General features: G+C 31.5%; 2 protein-coding genes across 3 annotated transcripts; one reads left to right on the forward strand and one right to left on the reverse strand.

Annotated features, from left to right (window-relative positions):
- The first annotated feature begins 125 nt into the window (after window positions 1-125).
- On the forward strand, window positions 126-22,586 carry LOC148629327 (CXXC motif containing zinc binding protein-like). Of its 2 annotated transcripts, none has more exons than XM_088548395.1 (7): window positions 126-271; window positions 4,251-4,334; window positions 5,676-5,732; window positions 8,511-8,592; window positions 9,304-9,413; window positions 17,616-17,681; window positions 22,475-22,586. In XM_088548395.1, exons 1-7 carry the CDS (start codon window positions 266-268, stop codon window positions 22,550-22,552), a joined length of 483 nt encoding a protein of 160 aa, XP_088404521.1. In that variant the 5' UTR covers window positions 126-265; the 3' UTR covers window positions 22,553-22,586. The 2 variants fall into 2 exon arrangements, with proteins under 2 accessions (XP_088404521.1, XP_088404516.1); XM_088548390.1 differs by lacking the exon at window positions 126-271 and adding an exon at window positions 1,793-1,831.
- LOC148629328 (uncharacterized) lies at window positions 9,589-16,824 on the reverse strand. Its single transcript, XM_088548409.1, has 3 exons — window positions 16,688-16,824; window positions 11,300-11,360; window positions 9,589-10,780 (listed from the first exon to the last, which is right to left on the reverse strand). The coding sequence occupies exons 1-3, from the start codon at window positions 16,787-16,789 to the stop codon at window positions 10,602-10,604; spliced, it is 342 nt and encodes a 113-aa protein (XP_088404535.1). The 5' UTR covers window positions 16,790-16,824; the 3' UTR covers window positions 9,589-10,601.
- Window positions 22,587-23,511: the final 925 nt, after the last annotated feature.

Raw genomic sequence — 23,511 nt, forward strand, 5'->3', positions numbered from 1 at the left:
TTAACCTGGCAGGCGTATGCAGGCGTATTTAAGTATGACCCAAAATAGATACTAAATGTGGTTTCTATATAGAAGAGCTTTTTAAAATTATTTTCAGAAAGAACGACCATAATTTATGCAAAACAACTCGACTTGTTTTTTTTTTCGTGTTTGTTTATTTTGTAAATGTTTGTTATTTGTTTGTTTGCATTTTATTTGCCTTTTTTATAGATTATTTTAATTTTGCGTTGTATGAAATGGTCTAAATATAGAATATCCTGACAAGATGGTGGTGAGTTGTTACTTTCGTTTTATCAATTCGAAAAAGGTTTAATTATTTTGTTATTATAACTTATCCCAATTTCTCTTGGCATAATGTACATTTTCTTCCTTTATTTGTCAAAATGGACGTCTACTATGAAGAGATTAGGAAATCTTACACATAATGACTCGAGATTTTTTATCCATGAAAAAACAACCGCTTTTCAAAAAAAAAGAATGTAGCTTATGAAACCAGGTGAGCGATTCAGGCTCTTTGGCGCCTCTAGTTTATCGTTGTATACCATTATTATTATTTGTAATCATCTATAATTTTGGTTGACAACCTAAAAAAAATTGAGGTTGTTAATTGGTATGGCACAGTCGTCATAGTCATTGTCTTAGACACTTGGCTTTCCTGTGATTACTTAAGTATTAAATGATTGGTGTCATCCTGGTTTGCCCACTTTTAATTACTTGTATAAATAAACATTAGGGGTTATGTTGTTTTAACAATTAAAGTCTTTTTCTGAATTGTAGTGTATATTTACCTGTAAAATCCTATAATTTACTATTGAGTGAAGTGAAATATAAACATTTTAATAATAAATCTTTTGCAGACTCTTTAGAAAAATGCTCAATTTTAATTTGTAAAATTTATACAATTTTGATGAAATACCTTAAAATTCCTAAAGTACGTATGATTTTGATGAAATATTTTTGAATATGTTCTTGTTTAATTATGATCTAACTATATAGTAGTGCTTCATATATTTTGTTTTTAACATATGTATCTTTAATTTTGTTTCCATAATATAAATATGCATTATATGTGCTATTATATGTCTGATATGCAATATATTAGTTAAGATTACTTTCAATGTTGTTGCAGTCAAAATCAATTGTTAAAATTAATTGTAATTGACTTCAAATGAATTAGATATTAAAGTATATAAAGATATGTTATTCATCTTTTTTTTATATATTTATACATTAAAAATAAACTATACAGTTAAACAAAAAATCCTCTATATACATGTACAAAGAAACATACATATATAACACCTTTCTATTTAGAACAGACTATAAAATTTTATGGTCAGTAAACCCTTTGTCTTTTTTGTTTATTTAACTAATTGGTAATTGGTATAATTAAATGTGGGCAAACCAGGATTAAACCAAATGATTGATCTTCATTACTAGGTTCCTAAAACCACAAAAGGAAGGCCTATATTAATTTAAGCGTTTTAGAATTAGGGGCCAAAAAATGGGCCTGAAACAAGCATTTACCTTATATCATTTACTGTAGTCATTATAAAAGCTCATGAGAGGTTATGTTATTTTTAATATGAAACATGACTGTAAATTAATATTACTTACTTACTTTCTATGTCAATATAATAACATTAATAAAAGCTAACTGATCTCATATAAGTTTTAGTACTTGGTGCCAAACCACAAAAGAAAGACTTGGATTGATTTTTGGGGTTTTGACTAGAGCCAAATAAGGGGTCTCAAAGGGACTGAAACAAGTATTTTTTTTATTTTATAGTGAAAAGGAATGGACCCCATGGCTTTGAAATCGTACCACAAGGTGACACTTTCCTCACAGGGAGATTGGGATTCATTTTGCAGGTTTCAATTTCAACCATTTAAGAATAATGGCCAAAAAACAAGTGACTGCTTGGGTTCTGGTTAAATTTTTATCCTTTGACAAATATCTAATCATAATCAAAATTCAAAGCTGTGACAAGTTTGAATGGTGTGTCCATTCATGTCCCAACTGTTCAGGATTTGACCTCTGTGGTCCTATCAAGCTGTGCAAGGCAAATCTTTTTATTTTAATTTGGTACACCATTCATCAAAATTCATCCAGAGACTAGGAAAATCACCTCTTATCAACAGAGAAATTAGAGATAATTTGTTAATAAATAGCTAAATAGCAATGGCACAGTTTAATATAGATTATTACATATGAATATGCATTCCCTGAATTAACCAAATATAGACTTATGTCTGTGCTATTGAGATTTTGAAAATCAAACTGGTTCATGCTACATTGTACGTTGCTTTCAGAAAAAATCTTATATTTTGGAAGTAGAAATAGTCTTACAGATCAATTTTAAATATATAAACAAAGAATATTTTGGAATTCTTTTTTATTTGTAGCCCATTGGATCAAAAAGCCAAGGAAAGCAATTGTTCAAGTTTTAAGTCATCCTATGATATTACAAATGAAGCAAATCATTATAACAGTATACGGGTATCCTCATGCATCCCAATGTATAAGCTTTCTAATGATTCTAGTTGGTGTCACATTTAGGTGAATTTTTAGCAAAACTTTGTCTTATGCGTTGTCTGCAGGATTGTAATGAAATGGAGTGTTAGATTATTGGGATGAGCATATTGTCAAGAATTTATGCTTTTGCAAAAACTGTAGAAATGATGGCTATTGGACAAAGGCATTTTTAGCTCACCTGACCAAAGGCCAAGTGAGCTTATGCAATCACTTGGCGTCTGCCATCATCGACGTCGTTGTGGACAAATTTTTGAAAATCTTCTCCTCTGAAACTACTGGACAGATTTGAACTTGGCATGATTGTTACTTAGGGTGTTCTGCACAAAATGAATATTGGGATTTTTGATCCATGAAAAAACATGGCCACTGTTACTAAAAATAGAACATAGGGGTCAGATTACAGTTTTTTGCAAATAACTCTAAAATCATATCCTTTAGCAAATTTTTGGCAGGGTAAAATTGTTCAGCATCATGAGATGGACTTGTGTTCAAATTTTCAAAATGATAGGTCCACTAATGGAGGAGTTACGGGTCCTGAAACAGTTTTTTTTGCATTTTTTCGCATGTGCAACTTTGAAAATCTTCTCAAAATCCATTGCACAGAATTCAATGAAAGTTGGCATATATGTTCCTTAGGGTATTACACACAAATTGATTGTTGAGATTGTTGATTCATGAAAAAAGATGGCCACCATTACTAAAAATAGAACATAGGGGTCAGATGGCAGTTTATTGCAAATAATTCAAAAACCGTTGCCTTTACCAAATTTCTGCCTTGGTAAAATTGTTAAGCATCATGAGAAGGACCTAAGCCGTAATTTTCATTGACTAATGTAGGAGTTACAACCCCTGAAACAGTTTTTTTGTGTTTTTTTTTTTCTCATTTACAACATTGAAAATCTTCTTCTCTAAAACCATTTAAGATCATTGAATGAAAATATGCATAATAGCTCTTTAGTGTATTGTGCTCAAAATGACTATTGTGATTTTTAATCCGTGAATAGATATGGCTGCCTATACTAAAAATGGAACTTAGTGGTCATTTGCCGTTAGCAAAATTCTGGTTCAGGTCATGAAAATGCTATGAAAAGCATTTCCTGCATTTGACAATTCAGTAGATATTTTAACTTAGCCTGTCTCATTCCTCAAGTTTTTCAAATAAGCAAATGGTTAACCAGGTGAGTGATTCAGGCTCTCTTGAGCCTCTAGTTTCAGCAAAGCATGATTTCATGTGTTGTCTGCAACTCCTCCTCAACAACTTGCAGGATTAGTATGGAACTTAATTGGGTGTTAAATTACCATATTGGGATGTGCATATTGTCAGGAATTGATGTTTAAAGTAAATTGCAGTCATATTCTGTTATTGTGTTGTCAACAACTACAAATTAGTACTGATTGTGGTTTGGAGTTGGTTGTTTAAGAAATGGCAGCAAAGTTATGTGTGTGTATATAGTGCTTAGTCTATCCACCATAAAAATCATTTCCAATATGAATTGTGTGTCCAAGTTGGTCCCCAAATGTACAGGGTTCAACAGGCTGTTGGAGGGGAGATAAGTCCCATTAGTGGCAATGTCTAGTTTGTGATTGATTTTGATTTGGCCAAAACCTTGTTCAATGGGAAGGTTGCTCTAAACTTTTGGAGTATATATTGATTCGGATTGAATGAATTAATATATGTTTATTCATATATTTAAATTTCTGTTATATTTAACAGAAAATTGGCCTTCAATTCAAAGCCGAATTAGAAAATATTACGAATTTACGTCCTGTGGGAGAAGACTTCAGATGGTACGTCAGAGTAAGTATTTCTGTGACTTAAAATATTGATTACCTTAACCCCATTTAGAGAGAAGTGCTAATATAGAAGTATATATATACTTTTATTCCATTAAGTCAATATCAAGTGTCTACTTTTGTTCATCAGATGTTAAATGTAATTGAGGACAAATGCACTTATTTTTTTCGGATTTCCTATACATTGTTTTTAAAGATATTCAATGGGTCCTCTCATTGACTTAAGAATCTTCAATGTGAATTCAATAAGAATTGAAATTCAAATATTCTTTAAATAATCTGTTTTTGAAAGTACAAGTCTTAAACAACAGTTTGATAAACAACAGTTATTATAAATGGTGTAGTTTCAGTTCTATTTCTTACTACAGTGAAACCTTTATAAACCAAACCCAGAATAATCCCCCCCCCCCCCAAAAAAAAAAAAAAAAAAAAAATTGTCTAAACAAACACTTTTTGAATAGAGTAATCAAGGGTATCAAAATTCTAGCAGAAATCTAAAGAATGTAATCCAGGAACAAAGACCAGGACTTCATGGAAAACAAACAAACACAACAAAGAACATAAAGTAACTGAAATAATACATACAAAGTAACAAAAGTAAATGAGCAACTCAGACTCAACTAAAAACTGGGAGTATGGACCAGGTGAAGTTACTTTATATATCTGTATATAATGAGAATGGATATGGTGAATATGTCAAAGAGATAACAACCACACCAGTGTGAAAAATGTCCGCTCAAGGTCACCCATGGGTCTTCAACGAATGAAGAGGAAACCCTCACATCACAGGACAGGCTGCTGCTGTCGCCAAAATATTATACAAATACAGCGAATTAGTTGCTTCTATAAACTTAACAAATGGACTCTCTCTTTAAAATCTGGCCTCTGTTTAAAAAATATAACGCAATTAAACACACCTAAAATCAGTTCAAAATGTCTGAGTCCCTTGTTGAAACAGAAATAAAGAAACTGATTCTACATTACACATATGCACAAACAAAGCATTTCTATTTAAATATATTTTATTTAAGAGATACAATGTAATTCAATTCAGTGTTTACATGATGCAGTCAGAAATTATTACTACCGTAGGTTAGCTTACATACAGCTCTGAAGCGCCTACCTGCAGACTTTAGCTTCTGTGAGCTAGCACAATAAGTAATTGGTTCAGCCTGTCAGAATGTGTTTAGCTGGTCAGATTTCTTGTCCAAAAATGCACAAAATATCTGCAATTTGATATTAGACCCTAATCAATCAATCAATCACACAGATCAAGTTAGGAGTTAGGCTATATATATAGCCATCTTACTGTTTTAACCATGATATGATTGTTTTTTTTTTTCAGTTAAAGTGTATAAGTTGTGGAGAAGAAACTCGTGAATTCCAGTATCTCACATTAACAGTAAGTGGATTATTTTTTATGTTTTCTGTACTTGTAAACAATAAACAATACATACCAAGATATTTACAAAGTACACACATCTTTTGTTTTTTTATACAATCACAAAAGTTGTGTTCATATCATGTTATAATATGAATATAATATAATGAGTTGTTGTATTTGTTAATTTTTGGTATCCGTGCAATAGCTAAATTAGTTGTAGTGAACTTAAAGTTATGAAATTTGATATCTTGTTTCTTTCTACTAGAGGAAACTTTCTACTTTAAAATGGGGTCATTTGCACCTTCCAGTCTGCAAAAAGGGGCCTATATGGGTAAAATATGTGTTCATTTAAACTTGTAAAAGGTTGTTGTATCATTCAATTTTGAAAAGTTGTATTTCAGTTTGCTTCTTATACATTCTGTCTCTAGACTATTTAACAGAATTTATATAGCATTTAGTATTTTCAGTTTATAGGGGGGCAAATTGGGGTTATGCCCAAATATCAACTTTTTTAAAAATGTTTGGTCCAATTTTGAATATTTTTTTTCATGGATTTTTTATGAAAATCCGTACCTGCATAATTCTGTCAGATTTCAGATATCTCTTTTAGTTTATGAGTTAAGGGGCCATAGGAGTTACGCCAAAAAGAAATTCAACTTTTTTATATTTTTGGTCTGATATGAATTTTTTTTTTATTGGAATCATTATGAACATCTCTGCCTGCATTATTCAATCAGAACTCAGATATCTCATACAGTTTCTGAGTGGTAAGTGGACAAAGGAGCTCATCCCAAAAAACTTTTTTTTTTATTTTTGGTCTGATTTTGAAATATTTTTCATTGGATTCCTCATGTCTTATCTCAATCAAATTATAAAGCATGTGTCCATACTTACCTCAGTTGTTCTGGATTTGACCTCTTTGGTGGTATTAAGCTATGCCTTGTGAATCATTTTATTTTCAAATATGTTAACCCTTGTCGTGCTGCGCCTACATCCATATGGGACTGGCCTTGATGGTGTTAATCTTAGTTTAGGAAAGCACAATTCATGTACATCTGCAAGCAGCATGAATGTGCTTTAAAATGAGGCTATCTGATATGGAGTTTGTTAAAAAAAATAATGACTTGAGAGCTGAAAGAAGAGGTCATGAGTTCCTGCTGCCCATTAAAGTGAGATTTTTTAGGCAGTAGGGTTCATTTCTCAGCCCCTTGCCAGAGCAGAATTAATCTATAGTGCTCTATTTTGCCTGGAATCTAAATAAGAATGATGTCTGTCACCACCATTTCTATGTCGACCCCTTGTATTGACTACTTCCAGTTTTAGGCCAAACAGAGGCCAAAAATTGAAAAAAATTCTCATTTTTTCACAGGAGTGACCCATCAGAAGACTCTTTACCCCCTTACATGACTGTAATGAACCTTATTTGACTTCAGTGTCCTTCATGGGATGCTGGCTGTGGGATGAATATGCTTTGATTCCTGTTTTGCTTTTGTTGAACCCCACATGTAGCAGAAAATGGCCAGATATGGACAAAAATGACCATTTTCCAGTGACAGACCCATTTTACCACTTTGAACAGATCCACAATTTTTAAATTTAGGATTAGTGCTCACTTTCTTGCAATTGAGAGTGGACACTACCCAATATCCCCTAAAGTACTCGGATTTGCACTTCATGCAATATTTCACAAATTGAAGATGAACTGCATTTTTTCATACACTGTCCAGTCTATGAAGTACACAGATAAGTTCTCATCAACAAGATAAAAAACAAAGACAAAAGTTTCTTTTCAGTAACAAAAAATAATATATCTTTAATATTAAACAGTAACTGTTTGATTATTCTAATTGAATATATAAATAAATGTTTAGCCTTGTCAGTTAAATAAAGTATTAGTTTAAGGCACCTCTGTTCCAGATTTTCAATATGGATATTATTAGAACTGTCATTTTTTTGTATGTACAACCATTTATTGTTAATGTGTTTGAACGAATAAATATTTGTATTTGTATAACAATCAGCAATCAGCATTGGTACCTTTGTGCAACTAATTTGCATATAATTTGCATATGTTTATGATATTGTCCCATCAAAATCTATACCACTAAAATCATAATAGGATTGATTTTGGGAGTTTTAGATGTGAGGGCTTAAAGTAGGCCAAAAACAAGCATTTTCCTGAATTACAGACGATAAATTGACTAAGTTAATGAACCACTGTGAAATTGCACCACAAGCTGTCATATCACCAAAGGTAGCCTGTGAGTTCTTACCTTTATTATTATTAGGAATTAGGGGCCTTAAAATGGTCCATTAACAAGCATTTTTGTGATGTCTTTATAATAACATTAAAAAAGGGGAATGAATCTCTTAGAAATTGTACCTCAAAGTGCCATTCCCCAAAAGAAGTTGGAATTGCTTTTGGAGGTTTTGAATGGAACTATTTAGGAATTAAGAGCTAAAAAGAGGCATTTCAATTCTTGTCAGATTCTTGTCCTATGTCACTGTAACGAGGTTGACTGTGTGTACATACTTGCCCCAGGCACTCAGGAAAGACAACAAAGAAAATCTTAATCTATTGAAGAATTGTATTTGTGCAGTTTTTGTTTTGTTATTAAAAAACTAAAACAAATAGCACTTGCTTACCAGTAAACTGTTCAAATTTAAAACAAAGACAACAATTATTTCAAATTACTGATTTTGTTATTCAACCTTTGTCTAACCATGTATAACACATTTGGATCTAATTGATTTTTAAAGAATAAAACCATGTATAACAAAATTGTGATTTTCAAGGAGAATGCTCCATTGAAAGGTGGAAGAGGACATGCTAGCCTTGTGATTAAATGTAAACTTTGCCACAGGGAAAACTCTATAGGTAAATAATGTCTTTTTTATATAATTTTCATATATGAATATGCCATATCTTTAATACTGTAGGCTGATCTACTTAATCATTTTTTTATGTATTGGTTCTGTATTACTGATACATCAAAGGACAGTCATATAAGGTTAAGTATTTGTAAATGGCCAAAGCCATACCAAGGCCAAATACAAAAATACAACTATTCAAGGCTCAATGCAACTTTCCAGGGAACATTGTTCATGACCAATAAGAAATACATGATAAGCACCAGTTTTAACAGTTAAGTTATATCTACTAATGTATGCATAATTTGGTATGGATTGGGATGATCAACTAGATCACAAGCATCTTTCCATGGATGGTAGTCATATGGCAATCCTTACAGTTCAACTTGCCCTTGAAAGACCAAAAAAGAGATTTTTGCTGCTTTTGGCTTTCCTATTGAAAACCATTACATGAAATAATCCATATTATCTCTGTTTAGCTTGTTTCTTTTTTCAGTAAATTGCCAAATTCAACTTTTTTATGTTTTTCTTAAAGTCTGTAAGTCTCCCTTCTCTCTGAATTTTATGACAGTCTCCATTAAAGAACTGCAACTACAAACTGTTGATGTTTTCAGGTGAATTATTTCAGCTTTCAAGATGATTTTTTCTGCTCTACACTCCCTGTTCCATAAATAAATTTCATGACTTAAGTAATATTTTAATGTTGTTATATTTATAGATATAATGAAGGATACAATAAAAGCATACAATGCAGATGATTCTGGTCATTTAAAGACTGTTGTTATGTTTGACTGTCGAGGAGTAGAACCAGTAGAATTTTCTCCAAGGGTAAATAATATAAATTCAACAATTATTTACTTGCTTTAACAATATCCTTCCATCATTGTGACACAGAGACACACCTTGTAAGTGCTCTTGTGCTTACATTTCCCATTGGTTTTGATAAAATTTAATTAATAACTGCCACGAATCTCTCAAACAAGTTCAATAAACATCTCCACTGTTTTCAAGAGTTGTGTCCCTTACCCTAGGTATACCTTCTTAAAGTATGAAGCAATTCAGAAAAGGCACTTACAAGATACAGCAGCATTGTAAAAAAAAATAAGAAAAAAATTGTTACTTACTCAAGAGTGTACAGACTAAAGTAACAACTCAGAAAAGTTTGAAGCAATTAATATGGGGCGTTTCTCAAGATATTGTATGATAAGTGAAAAACACCCTTTTTTAGGGTGTTAATATTCAATGCTCCAGAAAGAAACATAAAAAATTCAACAATAAGTATACACACCTTCAAACAGTGTAAAATCTTGACCCTCCTTTTTAGCTCACCTTGCCAAAGGCCATGTTAGCTATTGCCATCACTTGGTGTCAGTTGTCGTCATCGGTCGTCGTCATTAACAATTTTTCAAAACCCTTCTGGGTTCTCCTCTGACACCACTTGACCAATTGGAACCAAACTTTGTGTGAATGTTTCTTGGGGTACCTTGCATAGAACTGATGTGGGGATTTTTTATTACTACTGAATAGATTTGCATGAAACTTATCATAATTGTTCCTTAGAGTATCCTGCACAAAACGACCATTTGGATTTTTGATTGGTTGAAAACATGGCCGCCGTTACTAAAAATAGAACATAGGGGTCAGACAGTAGTTTTTCGCATATATCTCCAAAACCATTGGGTTTAGCCGAATTCTGACTGTGGTAAAAGTGTTCAGCATGATTAGATCTATCTGTGGTCAAATTTTCATTTTAATCTGTAAAGCCATGTTGGAGTTATTGCCCTTTTACGACATTTTTTTGCAATTTTGAATGTTATTTCTGTCAAAAATCTTCTCCTCTGATACCACGTGACCAATTGGAACCAAACTTGGTACGAATGTTCCTTGGGGTATCCTGCATAGAACTGATGTGGGGATTTTTAATCCGTTGAAAAATATGGCCGTCTTTACTAAAAATAGAACACAGGGGGTCAGACAGTAGTTTTTTGCATATATCTCCAAAACCATTTGGTTTAGCTAAATTTTGACTGTGGTTAAAGTGTTCAGCACAATGAGATCTATCTTTGGCCAAATTTTCATTTTAATATGTTTAGCCATGTTGGAGCTATTGCCCTTTTTCAATGTTTTTTTGCTATTTTGAATGTTATTTCTGTCAAAAATATTCTCTGATCCATTGAAGAAGATTGCCACCATCACTAAAATAGAAAATAGGAGTCAGACTGTGTGTTTTTTGTATATATCTCCAAAACCGTTAGGTTTAGCATAATTATTTCAATGGCTGAAATGACCCTTATTATAAGGCCTTCAAAAGTCTTAGGGATCAAAGTCGTCAGGTGACTCCTTGTAAGAGTTATTGCCCTTGAATGATGAAAAATGCCTTTTTTGAGTTTTCAGCCACTATTTTTAAAACTATAATAGATAGAAAGAAACTTTCAATCGCTGAAATGATCCTTAAGATAGTCCTACTAAAGTCTTGTTAAGTCAAAATTGTTGGACAACTCCTTGTTAAATTATTGCTCTTGAAAGACAAACGTGAATCAGGTGAGCTAGTTTTAAAATAAAGTCCTTTAACTGAAAACTTAAAAATCAAACTTTCAATAAGAAGTAGAACATCAAAACAAACAATTATGTTAAGTTAAAGGTATAATGAATATGATGTTCTCAAATTACAGTGTGATATGTTTTATGATGGATGAACAGACCAACATGCATACCTGGCCTTGACAGACATGTAAAAATCAATGATGACCAGCTAGTATTGTGAGAGTTATTTCCCTGGAAAATAAAAAAAAAACATGTTTGTATTGCTCTCTGGCTTTAATTTTTGTAAGGGTTTGGATGTAATTTATTAAAAGTTACAGCATTGAATCTTTTAAATCAATAGTGACTAGCTAAGGTCTCACTAACCTCTTCTGGGTCAAATGGCCACCCCCCTATGTAGTACCAAAAACACACTGAACCTAGACATATGCATTGTAAGTGCATTGTTTGTGTGTATTATGATTAAAAGTAGTCAAAATAAAGCTGAGAATGTGTACTTTAAAATCATATATGTAATTTACTACAAAAGTGTATGAATATTGTTTACATGTGTGAGTAATTTGCCTCCATGCTGTCAGTTAGCAGGACTGGTAAAAATGTGGATTTTCAGTATTATTTATCCAAGTAAATTTTGTGAAGAATTTCTACAATCATCGTACCATTAGCATAATGATTTTGGAAGCCTTATTTTCCAAGCTTTGCAACGGTATGCAACTTTAAGATGTCATTTGTCCTGGGAATTCACAGTGAGACTTTGAAAATTACTTTTTTAACATGTAAAGTAATGGAAACGTTAGAAGTGGTCAGTGAGACCTAATACCGGTATTGTGAATTAGAAATTTCCATAAATATGTGTTTTGTAAGGGCTTTAATTCCATTTCACAAATGATTTGCATTAACTGTAAAATTTATTCCATTTCTTTCTTGAATAAAGAATCAGTAAAAATTCATTTGTAATTTTTTGCTTGTTTATGATGTATAAAGTGTGGCCTTTTGGTTCTCAACAAGCATTTTTCATAAGGCAAAATAAATTACTGGTGTACCTTTAAGTTATCAAAATTGTCTTCTGTTACATGTCAGAAAAAAATGGGTTGGTAGGATATGATTTTATTTATTTTATTTAAAAATTTGGTTTGGTGGTATTTGTTGTTTGTTAACTTGAAAATAAGTCAGTCGGGAAGTCAAGGCATGAGTTGGTCGAGTAATAGGAAACAAAGGTATAATTTTATTTGGCTTATTGACGTGCACAACAAAGCAATAGTATACTTTCAGGTGAGGTTTTCGATTTTGGTTTTCAGTATGATAAATGTTTATTATATTTTTACATTATAAATATGTGAAATTCCACTTTAGTTGCTGAAGGCCTAACTGTTTTTTTTTGTTTTGTTTTTTTTTTTTTTGTGGGGGGGGGGGGATTTTACGTGGTGGTGGTTCTATTCTCAATAGAATTTCATAATTTAATATTAATAATATTTTGGTTCTGATAATAAGGATTCATTTGGTGGCCGGTTTAATGTACATAGTAATATACTTTTCTTGACTTTTTTTAAGAAGACCTATGTACTCATACATATAAAATTTTAAGTGGCTGGTATGAACCCTTCAAATGAACCTTATTTTTGGAAAATCAAATTTCATATTCAATTGACTACTTAATTAGTCATTTAGTATTTCCTTGTGTGTTTTCTGCAAAGGACAATTCCATTCATGCAAAGAATTTATGTAAACTACAAGATTTGTTTTCAGATGATAAGTGTTGATTTATGCTTTATGATTCAGTTTTGTCTATTAGAATGCCTAGAAGAAAAACTACTTTTTTCTGCTTTAAGACATTAACCACTATATTGCCCTCATGGACAAAAGACTAATTATGAAAAAATTATGCTCAATCTTATGGTAAGCACCAGTGGTTATTTTATTTCTTATTATACCTCCAGCAAACAATTTTTTTTTGGGGGGGGGGAATAGGAATAACTCTGTCTGTCTGTCTGTTCATCTTGTCATCTGTCCTCATTTCATGTAGCCTTAAACTCCTCCTATAATGCTCGAGGGATTTTGAAGAATTTTTTAGAAAGTTTGGAATAGAATTTTTTTTAGATGTGCATGAAGGAAGACGACTCCAAATGAAGATAATCCAACTTTATAAAGGTAGATAACCAAATTTTTACATTCTATGTTAAACTCCATTTGGAACCTGGGGTAATCTCTTTTTGAGCTTGCTCATAGTATTTCTAATTATGGCTCCCATTCACAAGAAGGGGAACATATTGTTTAAGTGTGAATCCTTTTTTTTTCTTTTTCTTTTCATACAAAGTTTGTTGAAGTCATCACTTAATAGGCTTTTGATATTTGGTATGTATGTGAATCATATGAAGATGATGTGCCAAGCTCAAATATTTTTTACCTTTGACTTTACCTTTGATCTCAAATAATTGATATTTTAAAGTACCATAACAAAGTTGGTGACCTTTGACTTTGGCCTTTGATCTCAAGGTCAAATATCTGACTTTTTAAAGCCATTTTCTTGTCCAGGTCATAACTTTTTGACTTTTGACATTGGCTTTTCATATTTGGTATCTCAATAGATCATATGAAGATGATGTGTAGCCTACCAAATTTGGTGATCTTTGATCTTTACCATTGACCTCAAGGTCAAATAACTTATTTTTAAGCTAATTTCTCGACTAGGTCATAACTTTTATATCAGTTGTTATAGGCTTTTGTGGTTTGGTATATAGGTAGTTCATTTAGGTTTATTGATTGATTGTTGTTTATTCTTGACATTTGACCTTGAGGCTAAAAAACTATTTTTTAAATGCCAATTTCTTGTCTGAGCAATAAGTTTTCATCTTATCTGGTTTTGGGGTATATCATGAAAGGTTAATGTGTTGCTTCCCAATTTAATGACCTTGGACATTGACCTTTTGCTTAAATGTCAATTGATAAAAAAATTATTTTTCATAATTTGGTGTACCAGTAGCTATGAAAAATGGAAGGGATGACATCAGTATTGGTGTGCTAAAACAGTTCTTCCTAGTCTTTTTTCTGTACATTTGTTGAATGTTTGATAAGCAGGTTTAAAAAACTCAAAATTAAAACATGGTATTTGTCTTTGATTTGCTATTGTGTGTGGTAATGTATACACAACTCTAGAAAATGTTTAATTATCTGTATAACTCAAAAATCTGTTTTTCATATTTTTTCATGTTAAGAGTAGTAAATGGAGATAGATGATACCCTAGGGACAAAAATAAGCAGTTTCATTAAAAATCAAAATTAATTGTTTTATCATTTAAAGAACACCCAATGTTGTTATCTGTTTTGTATTTTCTTGTCTTTACTCCACCATTTATATAAAAAAAAGCTCTACGTGATGATCTTATAAAAATGCTATTAGTACTTTAGTTACTTTTTACATCATTTTATTTCATATGCTGTGAACATCATTTTAGAAATCTTTCTAAACTTTTAAGTTATATGTGATAGACAAGTCTGAGATAAAGCACTTAAAACTTGTCGGTTTCGTGATATGATACTTAAAGATATACCAGTTCAAAATACTTTCAGTGGTTGAAAGTGTTTTGATATTAATTTCTTTTATTTCATCATTTCATAAAGAGTAAAAATTTTCCCAAGGAAAAATATTCATTTTTGCACCAAATATGAAAAAAAATCTTGTCTAAAGTAGACTGATATCTCATATATATGAAGCACCTTATTGAAGAGTTGAACTTGAGAAAATTGATTTAATTATTTTCTTACTGCTTATTTAGGGAAAAAGTGTGGGAAAAATTTCCTGCCATTTTTTCATTGTGCATTTCATCTAAGTTTGACAACTAATATCTTTAAAGGGCAAACTTTACAAACACTTTTGTTTTTATTTCTGAGGGTTATGAGGTAAAATGTGCCACACCTTATACACATTTTGCCTGGTTCTTAGACAGAGAAGTATGTTAAAAGCACAGTAAAAATTCTTTGCTGTATCAAGCTTGAATGGTGTGTCCACACTTTTCCAAACTGTTCAGGGTTCCACTTGGATTTTTGTGTTAAACCAGAAGGTTCTGTACCACAAAGAGAAAGGTTAGCATTGGTTTAGAGGGTTAAGGAATTGGAGGCCAAAAAGAATAATTTCGTAATTTCTTAACAATTACTCAAGATTTAGCCTATGTGTCTCTATGATTTGTTACTCATGGTTCCTTAATGCAAAAAAGGCTGGAATTGCTAGCCTTAATTGTTGAGGTTTGTGGAACAAAAAAAAAAACAACAAAAAAAGCATTTTCTGTAGCTGTGTAAATTGCTTATTTTTTACCAATTTCAATGAGGTTTGACATAAGTCTTAAATTTTTTAGTTAAAATGTTGAATCTTACCCTATATTCAAATTTGTATTTGCCTTAATTTAAAATTGGCCCACATCAAGGTCAAAAGAGACAAAGAAGTAAAAAATATTTGAATTCAACAAAAATTTAAAAGTAATATTGGTAACTCTTTGATATGGTGAATGTAACTGTGTACTTCCACTTAAGATTTTGGGCTATGCTTTCAAGTTTCAAGTTGATCAAAAAGGGGGGAGGGTAGGGTTCTCTTATGTCCCAAATCTAGTAGTATTAAGGTTTTGCATCTTGCTGCATAATAAATTTACATTTAGGGAATGAAGATGTTGCAGTAATGTGTCAAGAAGCATTTCATATGCTAAGCATGTTCCACTTAATAAAATTATCATTCAAAATCTCCATCCTATCATCAATATTTTATGATTGATCTCTGTTTTTGTGTGATGCAAAACTGTCAATTACTTTTTTTACATTTATAGGAACTTCCCTGGCAATGTGCAACAACCCTAATGATTTTTAATGTTTTGTCATCGATTGTCCCAACTTTTCAGGGTGTAAATTCTGTGATCATATCAAGCTGTGCCCCACAGAGCATTTTGTTTTCAATTATTACATGTTATGTTTTAATTTACAGTTACGAGTCCTTCCTTTTATCCATTTCTAGATGAAAGCTTGCGAATTCATTATAAAAAATTTAAAAAAAATTCAAACTATGTACTATTGTTTAGTACTAAAAAATACAAGGAAAGAGTGATTTTCAGCACAAATTCATTTCCTATACAGTGTTTTAACTTTTGCAATCCCTATTTATGGTTTTGATGTGCATTTCCTTAAAACATGACAGAGTAACATCCCTTTTATAGGAAATGAAATGAATACAAACAATTTGCTCCCCAACACCAATATTTTTAATAAGAAGATGGAAGTAATTTTGAATGGCCTAAATATAACTTTACAACTGCTTTTATGTGATATATTTGAAACAGGTGTAATTTGTTAGGAATCTTTTTAATGAAATTCAGAAATAGAGTTAAAAACAACTGGTTTGCTTTGAACAAGACAATAATAGCCTTGAATTGATAATAAAAAAGATCAAAATCTAAAATATTACTTATTAGAGCATAATTTTTTAAGTAAGAATGCAACATGAATTATCAAGAGTCGAAAAAAAGTATGATTTTAGCCATTTCAATAACGATGGTGAAGTCAGTAGGTATTTTCAACTTAACTGTTACAAAGTTGGTTTTCATTGAAAACCTATTGATGGCCTTAAGCTGACAGTTTCCTTTCCGGTGGAATTGTTGTTGCTTTGACGTATTAACCATATCCATTCTGTTATATACAAAAATCTAATAATAGAATGTATCTCACTACTTGCTGATGATAAGCACTTTAGGTAAACAGATATGAGATAGTATGACTTGAATAATTGATCATTGGATGCACAGAAACTTCCTGTTTTTAATCAGTAGAAAGGAATGTGGTTTTTCTACTTTTTTTCTCCAGATTTTTTTTTAATCTGATAAATTTGAATATTTAATACTGCATGAACAACTGATTTCAATTTATGCAAATGCAGAAAAAGAAACATGTAGGGTACAGATCAAACTTTCAAGATCTCCTGATTTTAGTTTCAAGGTTTATTTCATGGCTTCCTTACATACTTCGTGAAAATATGCTAAATTTTGGCTCTAGCCCCCACCTCTGTTAAAAGAGCTGTAAACAAAATTCTGAAGTGCAAAACAAAAATGTGGTATAATTGAAAGTGCATTTTTTTTTAAAATGATGTACAGCTGAAAAAATATTATGCAATCCCATAATAAGACAACTTGTTCTCCCCAAAAGAGGCAGTCGTTGTGACACCATGCATATTTACTGTATTCATTTCAATATTGTACATAATGTTTAAATGTAGGTTATTAATGTTGATCTAATAGTAAAACTTTTTGTAATGTTAGTTTTTTTTATGGTTTTCTTCCTCATAATCATAGTCATAATTTGTGAAAGTGACATACCTGTTAACCCTACCTCTTTAGGGGGGAGACTTTATCTTTTTGGGACAATCTTCTTTGAGCAAGTCTCCGTGGTGGAAACAAATTTCTCCCCCAAAATCTCCCTATTAGCACTTATACAGTCTCTCTTCCTTATTACTTTTAGGTTGGGTATGCTGCTGAAGGGGCAGAAAGTGGAACACCTTTTCCAGAAGTTGAACTGACAGAAGGGGTACGGTACTTAACTGCTACTAGAATCTGGCATGTCTTTTTAATTACCATTATGTGTAAAGAATGAGGCAAAGAGTGGCACATCATAATTCTCAGTTCGGTCTTTTTTGCCTCAAATATATTCAATACATCTAGAAAACAACTGAAACACTATTTAAATTTATCCTCAAGCATCTCTGAAGTACAACAATGTATATATTTTTTGACTGCTTTCATTAGGAAAAAGTGGGGAAATTTTCCAGTCATTTTTCCATAGTTCATTCAAGCAAATTTTTACCTATCAATATATTGAAAAGGCGAATTTTACAAACACTTTGATGGTTATTTGTGGAGGATATCAGATGTAAATACTTAGTTATTGCAATAAAATCTCAGTGTTTTTTTTCCTTCATGTACCACACCTGATATACATTTTACTGATACCTGAAACAGTCATAAAGTCCACCAGTTTAAAAGGCAAACATATATCATTCAAAATAAACATTTTTTTCAATTCTGTAATGCTGGCAGTAACTTTCTATTAATTTTCAAGGTATTTGGTACAATTTTTCTCCTAACTTGAAAATTGTAATAGATAGAAATAAACTTTTAAGTGATAAAATGAACCTTACAGCAAGGTCTAGTTAAGTCTCCAAGAGTTTAATTTGTATGACAATTCCTTATTAGATTTATTGCCTTTGGAGGGTAGAAATTGACTAATTTTACCAAGTGACCAAATCAGGCTTTCTAGAGCCTCTAATTACTCAGATTGATGGCAAAATATTTGTCCTTTTTAATGTAAGAATAGCAGTTTAAAGTGTTGTGTCAATGTATGTTTTTATACACCTGTCTTTTAAGACGGGACATATTATTGTATACCAGTGCCACCAACTTTTGTGAAACTTTGGCGCATTGTTTTTTTGATTGATCACTGAACTGTCCTTAAATTTTAATAAATTTCTAATTTTTTATTTTTGAGTTATGGGACTTTATTCATTCAAAAATGGGGTGACTTTCTTTTTTTGGACTATATTTCAAAACCTGTTCACCAATTTGAATGAAACTTTGGTGAATTGTTTCTTTTTGTGGCTTTATGATAGAGTTATGGAACTCTATTTAAAAACTAGAAGCTCTGAAGAGCCTGAATTGCTCACCTTGCTCGATAAGCAAAATTCTATTTTCATATGACAGCAAAAATTTGTGGTCATATAACTTTTATGTTGCAGTTATTGTTGGCGGCAGCATCATCTGGGGACACTTAACATGCAATAACTTTAGTTGTGGTTGTCCAATTGTTCTGAAATTTTTGGTATGATTTTACTTATTACCAAATGAATGACTTTGTGGCCCCTACCATTTTAGAAAACGGGGCCAAAAAGGTAAAAATAGGTGTTCTATTAAAACCCCAAAATTTTTTCTCCTATTTTGATTTTTTTCTTGTGCTCCTTATTTAATTCTGGTTGACAGTTGTATCCAGCAGATTTTATGTGTTTTTGACTGATTTCAAGTATTAGGAGGTCAAAAGGGTCACACTCTTAAAAATCAACTTTTTCATTTTTGGTCTGATTTCAATTTTTTTTTATTTGATTCCCCGTAAAAATTTTGCATACAGATTTCAGATATTACTGATGGTTTTCGAGTTATAAGGAGTCAAAGGGGCCACACCCCATAAAATTGACTTTTTTTATTCTTTGATCTGATTTTGCAATGTAGTGTCCATAGTGAATTGTAAGTCTGTGTCAAAAACTAAAATGGTGTACACACTTGCCCAAACTGCTCAGTGAAGCTATTTATTATAAAAGCAACCATGTCTTTTTCTTGGATAAAAATTCCTAATGCTCATACCTAAGGAATAATTACATCCAATTTCATTAAATTTTATCTAGAAGTTTCAGGGGAGAACATTTTTTTTAAATAATTACATTAAAAATAGCGAAAAAAACTTTGAAAAGGGGCAAAACTCCAACATGGCTTAACAGATTTACATGAAAATTTGACCACTGATAGACCTCATCATGCTGAACTTTTTTACCCATGTCTGAATTTGGCTTAACCTAATGGTTTTGGAGATGTATGCGAAAAACTTTCTGACTCCAGTGTTTTAATTTTAGTAATTATTGTCATCAAAAGCAGTAGCCGTGGAAACATACTGAAAAAAATCTTAACGAATTTTAGTACAAATCAGGGGTCCCTTTCCATGACTAACAGCCAAAATACCATGTTTTTTTAAAATATCAGATACTTAGAAACTAGCACAGGATAAAAGCATGCATGGAGGGGGTGTACTTCAGCAGTGCTAGACACATCTGGCAAGCTATTTTCTGACTTGGTGTTTGGGTATGGAGGAACGAAATTCCAACCTCTTACGTTGTAGAAGTAGGAGGGGGTGGAAAAAAGTAAAAATAAAAACACCCTTTTCAATTTACTTTCTTGCAATTTTAGGTCCTAAAATTTGTGCAAAATAAGGTATTTTGAAAAACAGCCAACTGATGTTGATTGGAGAACCTAATAGGATAGGGGACTGAAACATTCCAGATACCTTTCTTCATTTAAATAACACTTATTTACCTTTATGCACATTACGTCTGTCTATGTATTAATGCTTAACTATGTTTAAACAATATTTCCACCAAATTTCAACTTTTATTTTTTAATTTTTTACAAAATTAGACCTGGTCAACTTGTTATGCGAAACTGTGATCCCTAAATGTAACTGCATACCACGCCCTGAACAATTTTGCCCCATCAGAATTGGGCTAAATCTAACAGTTTGAAGATGTATGTGAAAAATTTTTTCCCTATGTTCTATTTTTAGTAATGGTGTCCATGTTTTTTTGACAGATAAAAAATCCCAATGCTTTTTATGTGTGCAAGACATCCTTAAAATAAACATGCCAAGTTTCATTGCATTTTGTTCAGTAGTTTTATTGATTGCAATATCTATATATCTTTATTTCTAAAAAAAAAGACAAAATACAATAGTACAGAGAACATTCACCAAATAAATAAAAACATAAATATTAACAAGATTAAAGTAACACATGGAGGTACAGTTCAAAATACATTTAAAGTTAACCGGGGAGATTAAACTGTTTGTTGATGATTCTATGAATTTACACATGTTATTTAAAACTGTAGGATTCGTACTATTCATAAGATCATAAAATTAAAGAATATTTGGTTTATCTCGTAAAGTATTCTTAATAAGCTTATTTCTTATGTTATCGTGATCACCTATTTCATTAGTATTACAGAGAGAACATTTCCTGTCTTCTCGTTCTGTATTTTGCCACCTTCCTGATTCAATTCAGAGTTCGGAATCTGCATAAAATATAGATATTTTTGTTGTCTAAAAGTTGGAAATAGTTTTCCAGTTTGAATTCGTTCTTGAAAATTCTGTTGTTAAGTGATTTCCGGCAATTTTGTATATCTGATATCCAAAGTTGCCTAAAATCATCAGTTAGTGTTTGTTTCACATTTGCATACAACCAAGATACAATGTCAACATTTTGCGCATTCAAAACATAAGACATAACACAATCATCTAAAGTTTGTTTTATATTGTTTAAGCCACATAACATCATTTCCATGTTCTCTAAATACAAGTTTATACAGAACTGCTGGTAGTTTTTCTTGTTTTCCTGATAATATTTTCGCCCATTATTTAATCATTTTATGTTTAATACATATATCCAAAGGATGTCTACCCAATTCACCGTATATCATAGAATTTGGGGTAGATTTTTTAGCTTTAATAAGTATCTTGTAGAATTTTAAATGCGCCCGTACTATGATAGAGTTATTCCCCAGTCCCCAAATTAAACTTATCATTCGTAAAGTAATGTCGGTTGAATAACCTTCTCAAAAAGTTGTAAGTGACACTCAATGGATAAGTTATGTACTCTGCCCTTTCGTAAAATATCATACATGGCACATGTTGCCTTATCTGCGTTCGCTTTCTTTGCTTTTGAAAAAACTACCAGATCTAGAGAATAATATACCAAGGTAAGTAAATGCATTGACAATGTCAAGAGGAATATCGTTGTATTTGAATATCATGTTATGTGGCAGTGTATCTTTCGAAAAATAACTATTTTACTCTTGTCAAAATTTACTTTCAGCTTCCATACTTGGCAATATGTGTATAAGGCATCAAGCTGCCTTTGTAAATCACGGGAAAAAATCCGAGTATTCCACCCTATTAAAAATACGAGATTTGATATTATACATGTTAACAATGACTTCAAACATTTTACCATTTATAGACGTTTTCAGAAGTTTTGTCCATAATTCAGGTCGCCAAACAGTGTCGAAAGCCTTCGCAAAATCAAGAAGGCACAATATAACTTTTTCTGGTTAAATCGTAATAATTCAAATAATAGATGTAACGTAAATATACTGTCAGTTGTGGAATACCCCCTTCGAAAGCCTGACTGATTTTCATTTAATAATAAAAAGTTTTCCAAGAAATCATTCAGTCTTGAGTTAAGTATAGACGTAAACAATTTGCCCATACAGCCAAGAATTGTTATTGGTCTGTAATTTTTTGGATCAAGTTTAGCCCCTTATTCTTGTAAAAAGGTATTATATTCCCCGTCAGCCAGGCCTCCGGTATTTTTCCATATTATATATTTTATATTATATAAAATATCTCACATGGCCCTTTGGTGAGCTGAAAAGGCAGAATTTCACAGTTTTTAGACTAAAACTCTAAAGTGGTTGTATCTATTTTAGTGAACTGTTTCTTTGGATTATTGAAAGCTCCTTCTTATTATTTTTTATTAAGAAAAAAATATATTTATGTTTTATTTTTAGGAATGGTATGATTATGATGAGAAAGGATCTGTCCCTGTTGGAATCAGTGAACTTGGACATAACTTTGTTACAGTGTAATAACTAAACATTGAAATAAATGGTGCAGTGAAAATCTGTTTTTAACCAATTATTTCAACTCTTAAAGATAGCAATGAAGTTTTTTTATGGAAAAAATCTGTATAGTTTTCTGTTTTCTCTCTTTCCTTGCTTTTGTCCTGTATCTTTATTTATAAGTAAGACTTTTTAAAATATTTTTCTGGAAGAAAAGAGTGCTAGATGTACCTTTTAATTGTTCCCAAGATGAATGTTTTAACATTGGTTAGAATAATGGTGATATATTTTGTGTTTTAAAGGAGTACCCAAAGGATATTAGGAAGGAATCTGTATAGGTTAATTCATTTAAGTTGGTTTTAATAAGGCTTCCTTTCATGAAAAACTGTTGCTGTAGTATAACTGATTTTAAATCTTTAAATCCAGAAATAAAGAACTCAATGCGTTTATTATGTAACATACAGATCTGATTCAAATCTCTTTCATCTGGTCGTAAAACATGATATTAAGGTGTTACTTCGCCTTTTATGAAGTTAAAGAAAGCACTGAATTAGTACAAACGTAGTAATAAGGTAGTCAACAATTTAATGTTTGTTTTATACTTACTACATTAGTACCATCAAGACTACTCCAGCAATGCTAGAGGTTGTCTGGCAAGCTATTTTCTGACTTGGTGCCATCCTAAGGGTGGGGTATGGAGGAACGGAATTTCAACCTCTTACGTTGTAGGAGTAGATAAAGACATGAATCTATTAAAAAGTTTGTTCAAAGGCTGGAAAGGAAAATATGAACATCGAACTATAAACTCTTATCTCATCTTCCGTATAAAAATTTTAATATTTCAACAGAAATAAACCCCACTCATTATGTTAAGTACATACTGTCAATTCTAAATACCAATCCATAATTTTAACCATTTAGTATTAATTATTTAAGAAATAGTATGTTTGGTGCACGTATGGGAAAGGAACAGTTACCGATATTAA

The sequence above is a fragment of the Perna viridis genome, chromosome 1 (genome assembly GCF_037379345.1).
Source record: "Perna viridis isolate PV_CMFRI_1.1 ecotype Kerala chromosome 1, ASM3737934v1, whole genome shotgun sequence".
NCBI classification, from domain to species: Eukaryota; Metazoa; Mollusca; class Bivalvia; order Mytilida; family Mytilidae; genus Perna; species Perna viridis.

Coding starts and splice junctions, on each gene's coding strand:
- LOC148629328 (XM_088548409.1), bottom strand. CDS start 16,789: ATGGATATGGTTAATACGTCAAAGCAACAACAATTCCACCGGAAAGGA. Junction 11,361..16,687: donor TGAAAACCAACTTTGTAACA/GTTAAGTTGAAA, acceptor TTTATTTTCCAG/GGAAATAACTCTCACAATAC. Junction 10,781..11,299: donor TACATGTCTGTCAAGGCCAG/GTATGCATGTTG, acceptor TTTCTATTTTAG/TGATGGTGGCAATCTTCTTC.
- LOC148629327 (XM_088548390.1), top strand. CDS start 1,799: ATGGACCCCATGGCTTTGAAATCGTACCACAAG. Junction 8,593..9,303: donor CCACAGGGAAAACTCTATAG/GTAAATAATGTC, acceptor TTATATTTATAG/ATATAATGAAGGATACAATA. Junction 17,682..22,474: donor AAGTTGAACTGACAGAAGGG/GTACGGTACTTA, acceptor TTTTATTTTTAG/GAATGGTATGATTATGATGA.